We start from the raw sequence: 15,591 nt of genomic DNA on the forward strand, positions 1-15,591 counted from the left end.
GAAAAATAGATAGGTCAAAACAACAGGTAGGGAATAAAACAGGTAGTAAAATAAAAAACAACAGGTAGTGGGTCAAAAACAACAGGTATCAAACAACAGGTAGTGGGCCAAAATAACAGGTAGAGGGAGTCAAAACAACAGTAGAAAATACATAATAGAGAGTAGGGTCAAGACAACAGGTAGTGGGTCAAGACAACAGGTAGTGGGTCAAGACAACAGGGTCAAAACAACAGGTAGTGGTCAAAACACAGGTAGGCTCAGAGGGTCAAAACAACAGGTAGTGGGATAAAACAACAGGTAGGGTCAAGACAACAGGTAGTGGGTCAAGACAACAGGTAGGGTCAAGACAACAGGTAGTGGGTCAAGACAACAGGTAGTGGTCAAGACAACATAGTGCAAGACAACAGGTAGTGGGTCAAGACAACAGGTAGTGGGCCAAGGCAGAAAAACAAACTTTGTCAGCATATTTTATGCTCGAGGACAGTGATGATGCCTGGAAAGAGGAGAAACAGTGTGAATTAAATGTTAGGTATTTTTGACAACACCTGACACCATACTTGTGACACCATCCTCCTGACAATACTTGTGACACCATCCTCCTGACACCATACATTTCAGGACACCACACCTGGACACCATCCCTGATGACTCATATTTCAGACACCATCCTCCTGACACCATACTTGTGACACTATCCTCCTGACACCATATTTGTACACCATCTCCTGACACCATACTTGTGACACTATATCCTCCTGACACCATACTTGTGACACTATCTCCTTGACACCATACTTGGGACCATCATCTCCTGACACCACATAGGACACTATCCTGACACCATACTTAGATACTATCCCTTGACACCATACTGTGATACCATCTCCTGAAACTATATCAGACACCATCCTCCTGACACCATACTTGTGACACCATCTCCCTGACACCATACTTGTGACACCATCTCCTGACACTACATTGTGAGACACTACACTTCTGACACCATCTCTTGACACCATACTTGTGACACCATCCTCCTGCACCACACTTCAGACACCAATCTCCTGACACCATACTTGTGACACCATCCTCCTGACACCATCACTTGTGACACCATCCTCCTGACACCATACTCAGACACCATCCTCTTGACACCATACTTGTGACACCATCCTCCTGACACCATACTTGTGACACCATCCTCCTGACACCATACTTTAGACAACCATCTCCTGACACCATACTTGTGGACACCACCTCCCGACAAATACTTTGACACTATCCTCCTGACACCATACTTGTGACACTATCCTCCTGACACCATATCAGACACCATCTCCTGGACACTACACGCTAGGACACCATCCTCCTAACACCATACTTGACACCATCCTCCTGACACCATACTTGTGACACCATCCTCCTGACACCATACTTGTGACACCATCCTCCTGACACCATACTTGTGACACCATCCTCCTGACACCATACTTGTGACACCATCCTCCTGACACCATACTTGTGACACCATCCTCCTGACACCATACTTGTGACACCATCCTCCTGACACCATACTTGTGACACCATCCTCCTGACACCATACTTGTGACACCATCCTCCTGACACCATACTTGTGACACCTCCCAATCCTGGCCGAGTTGCAGCCTAAGTGATGACATGCCCCTCAGTACTGAAATATTGTGGACTAATTATGCCTACTCGTTTCTGCCTTAACTGGAGCACTAAGACAATGCAGAATGAAGTGTAGCGATGATTAATAGATTTATGAACTTTGTATCATGTCACAATGGTCAATAATCAATAGTAATTAAGATGAAATCGTCTGAGAATAACTAATTATGTATCAGATAGATCACCATGTAATGCTAGTGAACGCCATCTTCTCTGTAGGTTTTGACCACATCAGTAAATATTAAATGCGTCAAAAAGAGAGTTTCAATCATTCCATTCGACTTGCCCGTCACCTGAACGACCATCACTACAGGAGTACACAGCCACAACACAGCAACATAAGTAAATTTGCTGTTGACACTAAATTAGGACGTGTTATTAAATCTGACGAGGACTCCACAAAACTACAGGAAGATCTAAACAAATTTTTCGAATGGTCTGAAAAATGGCAGATGAAATTCAATGTGGACAAATGTAAAGTACTCAGTATAGGAGATGTAAACAGGGAAACAAGTTACCAGATGAACAACGATGTTATTGAGAAATCTGAGTACGAGAGAGATTTAGGAGTAATGATAAGTAGGAATCTTAAACCAAGTGAACAATGTGTATTAGCTGGGAACAAGGCTAATAAAGTACTTGGGTTCATACAAAGGAGTGTTAGTTACAAGACTAGCGAGGTCATCCTAAAACTATATCTTGTGCTTGTTAGACCTCACTTGGATTACGCAGTTCAGAGGAGAATGACCAGACTAATCCCGGGCATTAGGAACCTTGAGTACAGAGACAGGTTAAAGCATCTTAATTTACACTCCCTCGAGAGACGTAGAGTGAGGGGCGATATGATAGAGGTGTATAAATGGAAGTCAGGGCTGAACAAAGGTGATATAACAAAGGTACTCAAACTATCCAACCAGGAGCGAACTCGTAACAATGGTTTTAAATTAGACAAATTTAGATTTAGGCGCGAAATAGGTAAACATTGGTTTGTTAACAGAGTAGTGGATGAATGGAACAAGTTACCAAATATCATCATTAACTGGAATACGCTGGATAGCTTCAAACACAGGTTGGATGCTCATTGAGGTTGGCTGTAAATGGGACTGCCCAGTATGGGCCAATAGGCCGGCTGCAGTTTCCTCCATTCTTATGTTCTTATCACTACAGCAGTACACAGCCACAAGACGTGTTATTACAGCAGTACACAGCCACAAGACGTGTTATTACAGCAGTACACAGCCACAAGACGTGTTATTACAGCAGTACACAGCCACAAGACGTGTTATTACAGCAGTACACAGCCACAAGACGTGTTATTACAGCAGTACACAGCCACAAGACGTGTTATTACAGCAGTACACAGCCACAAGACGTGTTATTACAGTAGTACACAGCCACAAGACGTGTTATTACAGCAGTACACAGCCACAAAGACGATGTTATTACAGCAGTACACAGCCACAAGACCTGTTATTGTATTTCAGACGTGTTATTACAGCGGTACACAGCCTACAAGACGTGTTATTGCAACATGCACAGCCACAAGACGTGTTATTGCAACGGTACACAGCCACAAGGCGCGTTATTACAGCGGTACACACACAATACAAGACGTGTTATTACAGCAGTACACAGCCACAAGACGTGTTATTACAGCAATGCATACAAGACGTGTTATTACAGCAGTACACAGCCACAAAGACGTGTTATTTTGTGATGCACAGCCACAAGACGATGTTATTACAGCGGTACACAGCCACAAGACGTGTTATTACAGCGGTACACAGCCACCAAAGACGTGTTATTACAGCGGTACTGCACAGCCACAAGGCAACGTTATTGCAACGGTACACAGCCACAAGACGTGTTATTACAGCATTTTACGCTTTTTAGAGCAATATTACAGCGATATACAGCACTAAAGACGTTATTAACAGCAGTACACAGCCACAAGACGTGTTATTACAGCAGTACACAGCCACAAGACGTGTTATTACAGCAGTACACAGCCACAAGACGTGTTATTACAGCAGTACACAGCCACAAGACGTGTTATTACAGCAGTATACAGCCACAAGACGTGTTATTACAGCAGTACACAGCCACAAGACGCGTTATTACAGCAGTACACAGCCACAAGACGCGTTATTACAGCAGTACACAGCCACAAGACGCGACAGTTAACGCCGTCACTTACAATACTTGAGTCGAACATTAAGGCAAGACTCGCCTCCTGTCACCCGTAAACACGACGGAAATGTTGACAACTTTGCCACCAAACACAAAAACTGTTCCGTGTTATCCTGGCGTCACTCACCCCACCCACCCCACCCACCCCCTACACCCCACCCACCCCACCCACCCTCCCCCTACTCACCGTCACAAAAGAAATGATGAAGGCGCTTTGAACCCGCACCGTTTGAAAAGAAAGAAGGAAAGAGAGAGAGAGAGTGGAGAATTCACAGCAATCTAACGTCGTGTCTCCAATAATCTGTCCCCGCGTTTATTGGACTGGAACAACGCTCTTAATTTGAAAATCCCGCCATTCATTTGAATTTCGCGCCCTTCCTCCTAATTTAATTTGAATTTTCCCGCATTGGTCTTCTAGCTGTTCTTTTGTGATTTCTATTTATCATTATATCTCTCTCGTGTTTCTCGTGTCACAGGAGATATTATGGTGTTAAATTGTATAACCAGATGTAGATATAGGGTGTAGTATATCGAGTGTATATTATTGGATAAAGGTTTATAGGGACATGAAAATTATCATCGTACATCACAATCCAGCCAACCTTCCCTCTCTTGCGGGCGGAGGAGAGGGGCGAGAGGGGGGAGAGGGGGAGGAGAGAGGGAGGAGAGGGAACCAGAGCATTATTGTGGCGAGAAAATGTGACACTTTTAATTATGCCCTCCAGGTTACAGAATTAACTAGGCATTAAACGATTCGCTTATTAAATATTCACTAAACCCCGATATACTGTATCTCTTTCTTACATATTATATACCAACTCATTTATCCTGAGTGGTGTGGGTGGCAGGGTGGTTAAAGAGCCGCCCATATGTTGTATAAGGGTGGTGTATGGGTGTAGTGAGGGCGGGAATGGGTGGAGATAGGCATAATAGCGGGGTGGTGTGAGGAGCACTGTGGGTCGCCTCAGCCAATATTGTCAAAGACGGAACTGACGAAATTACCTAGTGTCTTCCTTCCTTCCTTCCTTCCTTCCTTCCTTCACGCACTCTTCCTTCCCTCACTCCTTCCTTCCTTCCCTCAGTCCTTTCTTCTTTCCTTCCCTCACTCCTTTCTTCCTTCCCTCACTCCTCTCTTCCTTCCTTCCTTCCTTCCCTCAGTCCTTTCTTCCTTCCTTCCCTCACTCCTTCCTTCCTTCCCTCACTCCTTTCTTCTTTCCTTCCCTCACTCCATTCTTTCCTTCCCTCACTCCTTTCTTCCTTCCCTCACTCCTTTCTTCCTTCTCCTCCTCTCTTCCTTCCTTCACTCCTTCCTTCCTTCCTTCACTCCTTCCTTCCTTTCTCCTTCCCTTCCTTCCCTCCTCCTTTCTTCCTTCCTTCCCTCATCCTTTCTTCCTTCCCTCCTCTTCCTTCCTTACTCCTTCCTTCCTTCACTTCCCTCACTCCTTCCTTCCTTCCCTCAGTCCTTCCTTCCTTCCTTCCCTCCTCCTTTCTTCCTTCCTTCCCTCACTCCTTTCTTCCTTCCCTCCTCTTCCTTCCCTTACTCCTTCCTTCCTTCCTTCCCTTACTCCTTCCTTCCTTCCTTCTCCTCTCCTTCCCTTACTCTTCCTTCCTTCCTTCCTTCTCCTTCCTTCCTTCCTTCTCCTTCCTTCCTTCCTTCCCTCACTCTCCTTCCCTTACTCCTTCCTTCCTTCCTCAGTCCTTTCTTCCTTCCTTCCCTCCCTCCTCCTTCCTTCCTCCTCCTTCCTTCCCTCCTCCTTTCTTCCTTCCTTCCTTCCTTCAGTCCTTTCTTCCGTCCTTCCCCTCCTTTCTTCCTTCCTTCCTTCCTTCCCTCCTCCTTTCTTCCTTCCTTCCTTCGTTCCTTCCCTCCTCCTTTCTTCCTTCCTTCCTTCCCTCCTCCTTTCTTCCTTCCTTCCCTCCTCCTTTCTTCCTTCCTTCCCTCACTCCTTTCTTCCTTCCTTCCTTCTGCCTTCCTTCCCTCCTCCTTTCTTCCTTCCTTCCTTCCCTCCTCCTGCCTTCCCTCACTCAATCTTCCTTCTCTTACTCCTTCCTTCCCTTCCCTCCTTCCTCCTCCTTCCTTCCTTCCTTCCCTACTCTTTCCTTCCTCCCCTCCTCCTTTCTTCCTTCCTTCCTTCCCTCCTCCTTCCTTCCCTCCTCTCCATTCCCTTACTCCTTCCTTCCTTCCCTTACTCTTTCCTTCCTCCCCTCATCCTTTCTTCCTTCTTCCTTCCTTCCTTCCTTCCCTTTCCTTCCTTCCTTCTCTTACTCGTTCTTCCTTCCCTTCCTTCCTTCACTCTCCCTTCCCTTACTCCTTCCTCCCTTCCCTCACTCCTTTCTTCCTTCCTTCCTTCCTTCCCTTACTCCTTCCTTCCTTCTCTCACTCTTCCTTCCCTTACTCCTTCCCTCCTTCCTTTCGAATGGTCTGAAAAATGTCAGATGAATATTAATGTGGACAGATGTAAGGTACTTAGTCTAGGTGATGTAAACAGAGAAACCAGATGAACAACGATGATATAGAGAAATCCGACTGAGAGAAAGATTTAGGAGTAATGATGAGTAGGAATCTTAAACCAAGTGAACAATGTGTTTTAGCTGGGAACAAGGCTAATAAAGTACTTGGGTTCATACAAAGGAGTGTTAGTTACAAGACTAGCGAGGTCATCCTAAAACTATATCTTGTGCTTGTGAGACCTCACTTGGATTACGCAGTTCAGAGGAGAATGACCAGACTAATCCCGGGCATTAGGAACCTTGAGTACAGAGACAGGTTAAAGCATTCAATTCCACCTCGAGAGATGAGAGGAGGGGGCGATATGATAGAGGCGGGTGCTCAGACTAAACAAAGGTGATATAACAAAGGTACTCAAACTACCCAACCAGGAGCGAACTCGTAACAATGGTTTTAAATTAGACAAATTTAGATTTAGGCGCGAGATAGGTAAACACTGGTTTGGAAATAGAGTAGTGGACGAGTGGAAGCATAATGTGTTGTCTAATGGTTGACTCTGCTGCTGCCATATGTGACCAAGTCCCAGGTTGATGATCTGACTTTCTGCCTCATTTACACACAGGGTCTCAATTGTTTCTCTTACTATTGACAACACAACATACATATATTGTTTCTCACTTTTGATTTTTTTTTCATTTTGTATTTCTTTATGGTTCTTTATTATTATTATTATTATTATTATTATTATTATTATTATATTTTCGCCCCCTAGGCCCCGATGTGGGTCATTGATCAGTGCTTGGGTGGGCTAATACCCGTAAAAAAAAATAAATACCAAATATCATTAACTAGAACACGCTGGATAGGTTAGGTTAGGTGGATATATGAGTGATAGGGGTTGGGTGTAAACGGGACTGTCCAGTATGGGCCAATAGTTACTGTTCCTTCATTCTTAGGTTCTTACCCTCCCTCCCTCCCTCCCTCCCTCCTTCCTTCCTTCCTTCCTTCCTTCATGTGTGGTGGTGATCCTGAAATAACCTAACCAACAATGTAAAGGCAGGCAGCCATTTGTCCCCTGGTGGAGTGGCGTGCCCCGGGATTGAATCAAGGACTCTTCAGTACTTTAACCTGACGCAAATTGTCCGAACGAGTGAGTCAAGTTAACAACACACCTAACCTAACCTAACCTAACCTAACCTATGTATGTATGTTTGTTTGTAAGGCCTGTGGTGTAATGGTCAGCATGCTCACCTCGCAGGCGAGTGGACCCGGGTTCGATCCCCGGGCAGGGTGAAACTATGGACAAGTTTCTTTACGCCATTTGCCTCTGTCTACCCAGCAGTAATTGGGGACCTGGATGTTAATAGAATTGCGGATCGTATTCCGGGGTAATGGTTAGCCAGTGCAGTTAACGAGTTGTCCGGTCTTCTCGGACTATTCCTTGACACTGTGTCAAGCAGTTCGTTAACTTAGGGTGTGGTTGTTGTGTTAGCGACAGCTTCTACAGCTTAAACACTGGGTCATGCAGCTCGTTAACCTAGGCCAGGTTGTTAAAAGTTATGACAGCTTCACACCTTAAACATCATGCAGCTAACTCAGGCTAGGCTGTTGTGTTGGTGACAATACACCCAAACACTGTGTCAAGCAGTTCGTTAACTTAGGGTGTGGTTGTTGTGTTAGCGACAGCTTCTACAGCTTAAACACTGGGTCATGCAGCTCGTTAAGTCAGGCTGTGGTTGTTGTGTTGGCTACAGCTTCCACAGCTTAAACACTGTGTCATGCAGCTCGTTAACTCAGGCTGTGGTTGTTGTGTTGGTGACAGCTTCTACACCATAAACACTGGGTCATGCAGCTCGTTAACTCAGGCTGTGGTTGTTGTGTTGGCGACGGCTTCTACACCTTAAACACTGGGTCATGCAGCTCGTTAACTCAGGCTGTGGTTGTTGTGTTGGTGACAGCTTCTACACCTTAAACACTGGGTCATGCAGCTCGTTAACTCAGGCTGTGGTTGTTGTGTTGGCGACAGCTTCTACACCTTAAACACTGGGTCATGCAGCTCGTTAACTCAGGCTGTGGTTGTTGTGTTGGTGACAGCTTCTACACCTTAAACACTGTGTCATGCAGCTCGTTAACTTAGGCTGTGGTTGTTGTGTTGGCAACAGCTTCTACACCTTAAACACTGGGTCATACAGCTCGTTAACTCAGGCTGTGGTTGTTGTGTTGGCGACAGCTTCTACACCTTAAAACAATCATGCAGCCTCGTTAACTCAGGCCAGGTTGTTAGCAGGATACAGCTTCTACACCCATAAACAACACTGGTCATGCAGTCGTTAACTCAGGCTGTGGTTGTTGTGTTATGACAGCTTACACCTTGTTAAAACACTGGTCAAAGTGCAGCTCGTTAACTCAGTTGTGGTTATAGTTAAGGACAGCTTTACAATCTTTAAAAAATTCACGAGGGCATTTTTTATTATCACCAAGAATCTATTAGTCGGAGTTTAATGCATCAACAACAAATAACAACAACAATAATAATAATAATAATAACAACCCGACCAGACCGACCACTGTTAACTATCACTTTCACTGCTGCCTCACCGCCCAGTCAGACTACATTCTATGTCTGTCACCCTTACAGTACATTACAGTCCCAACTGTACCACTGACTGTATCGTGAGGTATTGTAACTCTCAACACTGACTGTATCGTGAAGTATTGTAACTCTCAACACTGACTGTATCGTGGAGTATTGTAACTCTCAACACTGACTGTATCGTGAGGTATTGTAACTCTCAACACTGACTGTATCGTGAGGTATTGTAACTCTCAACACTGACTGTATCGTGAGGTATTGTAACCAGGTACACAATTCTTCAGGTAATTATTTATTTACTTCGTTATTGTCCTGTATTTAACCCCCCCCCCCACCTCTACTACTACTACTACTACTACTACTACTACTACTACTACTACTACTATTCTGTCATTCGGTATTCCAGAACGACGATCATCCAGCTATGATACAATGATACGAGTTATTAAAGACGTCACCTTAAAAAATATCTATTGTCTAAGTAATAATATTTCTTGTACTAACTGCTGTATATACCTGCTGTTAGTGTACCACCACAACCATTATATCAGAAATTGTCCTGTACAGAGATAGAAATTACCATTGAAATAATTATAGTTGCTGACTAGATATGATACTGACAGCTGTGTCCTCTTGTTCCACCTTAATACACCCCTTGTACTGCTTCCCTCCCTTATTATATTAATGTATATCAATTCCACTGTAAAATATGTATATACTTATAATATAAATGTAATAAAATAAATAAATAATGAAGTGATAACCATGGTAACATGTTGTTATTACCACCATACTATTGTACTATTGATACTAAATGTTACATAATACTTCCTTGAGATAAATGTATAGTATATATCAGGTGCAGCTCAGGGTCTCAACTGGCTCAGTCATGTTAATATTGTTATTATTATTCACTCTGTATCTGTGTTTTACTGGCTAAATAAACTGTTTCAATATCAATACCTTCGTTGGTGAGTTCTGAGGTGACTGCAGAGGCCGATACGGGACCGGCAGGGTCGTCCACAGATGTGGTACGTGTTGGGGGCTGCATCAAGTGAAGGAGGGGTGGCGGCAGCGTCTTTCCGGCCTTGGCGCTTGTCTGCCTCGTTATGCAGTCGGGCTGACTCGAAAGTATTGACACCTTCTCGTGTGGTGCTCCTCCAAGCGTTACGGTGTGGAGTAATCGTCTCCCAGGTGAGGGGGTCGATTAGGCACTTTTTCTGGTTTGTCTTAAGACTATCCTTATACCTCTTCAGTTGCCCGCCAGCGTTACGTTTGCTATTCGTTAGGTGACTGTAAAGTAGCTACTTTAGCAGTCTACTGTCGTCCATGAGGGTAACATGGCCAGTCCAGCGTAGTTGTTCATGGATAATGGTAGCCTCGATGCTCCTACAGTTGGTGTCAGCAAGAATACTGGCATTTGTTCTCTTGTCTTCCCAGCGAACTCGGAGGATGGAACGTAGACTACGTTGGTGAGAGTTATCAAGTGCCTTGAGGTGCCTCCTGTATGTGACCCATGTCTCACTGCCATACAGCAGGGTGGGGAGGACCACTGCTTGATATACGTGTAACTTTGTAGATAATTTCAGCTCCCTACAGCTGAAGACACGGGTATAGAGTCTGCCAAAGGCTTGAGATGAACATCTGATCCTATGTTGAATCTCTTCATCGATGTCCGCGGTGGTGGACAGGTGGGAGCCGAGATACTGAAAGTGGGTAACACTAGAGAGGGTAGTACCGTTAAGCTGGATGGATGGTGGAGGTGTGGCTGAACCAGGGGCAGGCTGAGAGAGAATATGGGTCTTACGTACATTCACCTCAAGGCCGAAGTGTGTATACGCATCTGAGCAGGTGTTCAGGATCTCCTGTAGGTCGTGTTCAGTGTGAGAGACAAGGGTGAGGTCGTCTGCATACTGAAGTTCAGTAATGGAAGCTGCCGACACATTTGTTCCTGCCTGGAGTCGTCTTATGTTGAAAAGACCCTTCACCCGGTACTAGATGTCCACCCCACCAGCTAAATTGGCACTGGCACGAGTAAGGAAGGCAGCCAAGAAGATGGAAAAGAGAATTGGTGCCAGTACACACCCTTGTTTGACCCCCGTTTGCAGGACACTGCCGTTCTTACAATCGTGGAGTTGCCTCACGATAGCGATGAATTCTGGTGGGTAGACAAAACGGCTGAGGGTCCACCAGAGAGCTTCCCTGTTGACCGAGTCGAAGGCCTTGGTTAGGTTGATGAAGGCCATGTACAGGTCACGACACTATTCTCTGCACTTTTCCTGTATGTGGTGGGCAGCAAAGATCATGTCAGTGGTGCCATGTGATGGTCTAAAGCTACACTGAGATTCTGGGAGGAAGATTTTCGCCTCAGGAAGAAGTTTGTTTAGGAGGACTCGGGCGATAATCTTGCCATCTACGGACAGCAGTGAGATCCCGCAGTAGTTGCCACAGTCTGACCGGTCTCCCTTGTTCTAATAAATATTGACGATGGAGGCGTCTTTAAGAGCTTGGGGGATTTCCTCCTTTTCCCATATATTCTCCAGGAGAGAGTGGAGACGGCTGGTAAGCAGAGGTCCTCCTGCTTTATACACCTCGGCTGGGATTCCATCAGGCCCTGAGGCTTTGTTATCTTTCATCTGTTTGATGGCAGTAGGGACCTGCTGGGTAGTCAGGACATCGGTGTTTCGGTTGAGCAGTAAAAGGTAGTGCTCCTTCCAGAGCTGAAGGAGGTTTTCTTTGTCTTTAATTAGAGAGTTACCATCGGATGAGTGGAGGGGGGCTGTGCCATGAGTTATTGGCCCATAAAGTGTTTTAGTGAAATTGGAAAATTCGCACATCTTGTGCTTATCTGCATGTTTTTGCATCTCAATTATTTATTTTTAAACCAGTCGTTCTTTAGATTGTGAGGCTCCCACTGGGCTGCCGCTTTCTTCTTGCAGAATGCATCAGCTATAGCTCGAGACTGAGGGTTGTTCTGCCAGTCAGTTAAAGCAGCACGGTTAACATCGATAAGTACATTGATTTCCGGGTCATTGTCATCAAACCAGACCTGGTGTATTCTTTCGATCTGGCCGAGGGTCTCTGCAGGTTTTGTCATGACAGTGTCGAGAATATACCATTTGGTACTGGGATTTGGGTTGTTTGATGTCGGGTTGTTTATCAGCCCGTGTTCGAGCTGCTCTCTGAAAGCATGTGCTACCACTGGATCCTCCAGACACTTGGTATTAAAACTTCTTCTGGAGGCTTGCTGCCTTTGCCGTTTTGGGGCGACGTGAAATTAAAGTTTGACTTGAGGAGCCAATGATCAGTGTAGCAGTGGTCTGAGCCATGCATGGCTCGGGTGATGAGGACATCTCGGCGATCTCTTTCTCTGACAATGATGTAGTCAATGAGATGCCAGTGTTTGGATCGTGGGTGTTTCCACGAACCATTGAACTTGTCGGCCTGCCTAAACAAGGTATTGGTGATAGTGAGGTTGTGTGCAGCACACTTGGTGAGGAGGAGTAGGCCGTTGGGATTACACTTGCCTAGTCCATTTCTTCTTATGGTTCCCTGCCAAATGTCAGCATCTCTGCCAACTCAGGCATTGAAGACATCAAGGAGCACAACCTTATCTGCTCTAGGGACAGAGGTTAGCACTCTGTCGAGGTAGGCGTACATGCCTCCTTGATGTCATCCTCTGCATCCAGTGTTGGGGCGTATGCACTGATGAAGACGTGAGTCTGGGAGCCGGGACTCACTAACGGCTCTAAGGCTATATTATACCTACCCAACTCTTTTGCCACAAGAGCAGTTCTTCTTTCAGGACACTCATTTGCGCCAGTATCCAGAAGGGTCCTGACAATCCATGCAGTGACCATAAGAGGTTGTATAGATTTTTTTTGTTTGGATCTGTGATTATGATAGCGTTTTCGAACCGCATAAGGATGGCCTGACTGGGTGCAGTTGCCCAGTCAGGTTGGTTCTTTAGGCAGGCTATGTTTAAGGCACCTTTTCTGGACACCCCCCATGTGGGGTGAGCAGAATGACTCCCCAAAAGGGCTGCTCAGTCGCACAGACAAGACAGGATTGCACACACACACACACACACACACACCCCCTACTCACCGTCTAAGTATATTTCACTCTCCAGCTGTTTATCCATCCAGAAGAGAGCAGCAATAGGTCCTGAAATAACATGATGATTATCAGTATTTGATCTTTGGTCGGACGTGTCTGTCTGTCTGTCTGTGTGAACTTGTGCTGTCGTCACCTAACCTAACCTAACTAAACTTAACCTGACTTTATCAGACTTAACCTATCATAACTTAACCTCATCATAACTTAACCTACCATAGCTAACCTTACCATAGCTAACCTACCATAGCTTAACCTACCATAACTTAACCACTATAATAACCTACCTGGGGGAGGGGTCCTGGGGGAGGGGTCCTGGGGAGGGGGTCCTGGGGAGAGGGTCCTGGGGGAGAGGGTCCTGGGGAGAGGGTCCTGGGGGAGGGGATCCCGGGGAGGGGGTCCTGGGGAGGGGTCCTGGGGAGGGGGTCCTGGGGGAGGGGGTCCTGGGGGGAGGGGGTCCTGGGGAGGCCCTGGGGAGGGGGTCCTGGGGAGGGGGTCCTGGGGGGGGGTCCTGGGGGAGGGGGTCCTGGGAGGGGTCCTGGGGAGGGGTCCTGGGGAGGGGTCCTGGGGGAGGGGGTCCTGGGGAGGGGGTCCTGGGGAGGGGTCCTGGGGGAGGGGGGTCCTGGGGGAGTCTGCCCGACCTCCCGTTTCATCACCAAATAGTTTTTCTTTAATACAGTATTGTACTCAGGCGTTTTTATATAGTAAAAAGTAATAAGTATTGACCTCAGAATACCTCCTAATATAACATGGCCTCAAAATGACCAGGATATTGGTTATATTTCAAACCTAACCTAACCCAACCTAACCTAACCTAACCTACCCAGTCCCCCCCCACCCATAACGTCTTGGACCCTTTCTATAATCCTGGATCCGCCCCTGTTATGGCACTGAATGTTACACAGTATTTCAATTACATTATTTGTTTAGTTCTATACATAAAGGGTAACTTATTCACAACTGTGTGAGTACAGGAGTGTGAGGCAGTATGTCTGGCCGCAGGAGTGTGAGGCAGTATGTCTGGCCGCAGGAGTGTGAGGCAGTATGTCTGGCCGCAGGAGTGTGAGGCAGTATGTCTGGCCGCAGGAGTGTGAGGCAGCATGTCTGGCCGCAGTGAGTGAGGCAGTATGTCTGGGCCACAGGAGTGTGAGGCAGTATGTCTGGCCGCAGGAGTGTGAGGCAGTATGTCTGGCCGCAGGAGTGTGAGGCAGTATGTCTGGCCGCAGGAGTGTGAGGCAGTATGTCTGGCCGCAGGAGTGTGAGGCAGTATGTCTGGCCACACTGTTATTCACATTTACGTGAGAGGTATTCAAGCACATTGTGTGTCTGGTTCTATACATGGGAACTGATATAGTTACTATGTGGATACAAATCTTAATATGTCAGCTATCTTGCCATTACAGATGAAGTACCGTGCCATTGTACACACTATGGAGCACAAGGTGTGGTGGTAGGAGACCTATGGAACAGTCTACCAACACAAGCTGGTACCTACCTCCCTCATACCGGTCACGTCATAGTAACATCACAAAATTACTCTAGTTTACCCACACAAATAAATCATAAAAGAAAATGGTAAAAAATGACCCGTTTTCTTCAATGGTTAAAATATCGCGGTAACTCAAGTAAGTTGTGTTTCTCGGTCAAGACAATAGTGTGAGAACATGTGGTATCTAGTTAAGGTAGTCTCAGTGTAATGTTGTCTCCTAACTGGTGTGTTAAGTGAAGGTATCTAGTTAAGGTAGAGTCTCAGTGTAATGTTGTCTCCTAACTGGTGTGTTAAGTGAAGGTATCTAGTTAAGGTAGAGTCTCAGTGTAATGTTGTCTCCTAACTGGTGTGTTAAGTAAAGGTATCTAGTTAAGGTAGAGTCTCAGTGTAATGTCTCCTAACTGGTGTGTTAAGTAAAGGTATCTAGTTAAGGTAGAGTCTCAGTGTAATGTCTCCTAACTGGTGTGTTAAGTGAAGGTATCTAGTTAAGGTAGAGTCTCAGTGTAATGATGTCTCCTAACTGGTGTGTTAAGTGAAGGTATCTAGTTAAGGTAGAGTCTCAGTGTAATGATGTCTCCTAACTGGTGTGTTAAGTGAAGGTATCTAGTTAAGGTAGAGTCTCAGTGTAATGTTGTCTCTAACTTCTGGTGTGCTAAGTGAACGTATCTAGTTAAGGTAGAGTCTCAGTGTAATGTTGTCTCCTAACTGGTGTTAAGTGAAGGTGTCTAGTTAAGGTAGAGTCTCAGTGTAATGTTGTCTCCTAACTGGTGCTAAGTGAACGTATCTAGTTAAGGTACAGTCTCAGTGTAATGTTGTCTCCTAACTGGTACTTAAGTGAACGTATCTAGTTAAGGTAGAGTCTCAGTGTAACGTTGTCTCCTAACTGGTGTTAAGTGAACGTATCTAGTTAAGGTAGAGTCTCAGAGTAATGTTGTCTCCTAACTGGTGCTAAGTGAACGTATCTAGTTAAGGTACAGTCTCAGTGTAATGTTGTCTCCTAACTGGTGCTAAGTGAACGTATCTAGTTAAGGTACAGTCTCAGTGTAATGTTGTCTCCTAACTGGT

The 15,591-nt window shown here is 45.6% G+C and overlaps 1 protein-coding gene across 1 annotated transcript in view; it reads right to left on the bottom strand.

The window, feature by feature from the left end:
• Positions 1-442: 442 nt before the first annotated feature.
• Positions 443-15,591, bottom strand: part of LOC121879892 (COBW domain-containing protein 1-like) — a 40,561-nt gene continuing 25,412 nt past the window's right edge. Inside the window, 2 exon segments of the mRNA XM_042386677.1 lie at positions 443-493; positions 13,029-13,088. Of these exon segments, the coding sequence (XP_042242611.1) occupies positions 459-493; positions 13,029-13,088 (95 nt within the window). The 3' untranslated portion in view covers positions 443-458.

The sequence above is a fragment of the Homarus americanus genome, unplaced genomic scaffold, assembly GCF_018991925.1.
Source record: "Homarus americanus isolate GMGI-L3 unplaced genomic scaffold, GMGI_Hamer_2.0 scaffold58530, whole genome shotgun sequence".
NCBI classification, from domain to species: Eukaryota; Metazoa; Arthropoda; class Malacostraca; order Decapoda; family Nephropidae; genus Homarus; species Homarus americanus.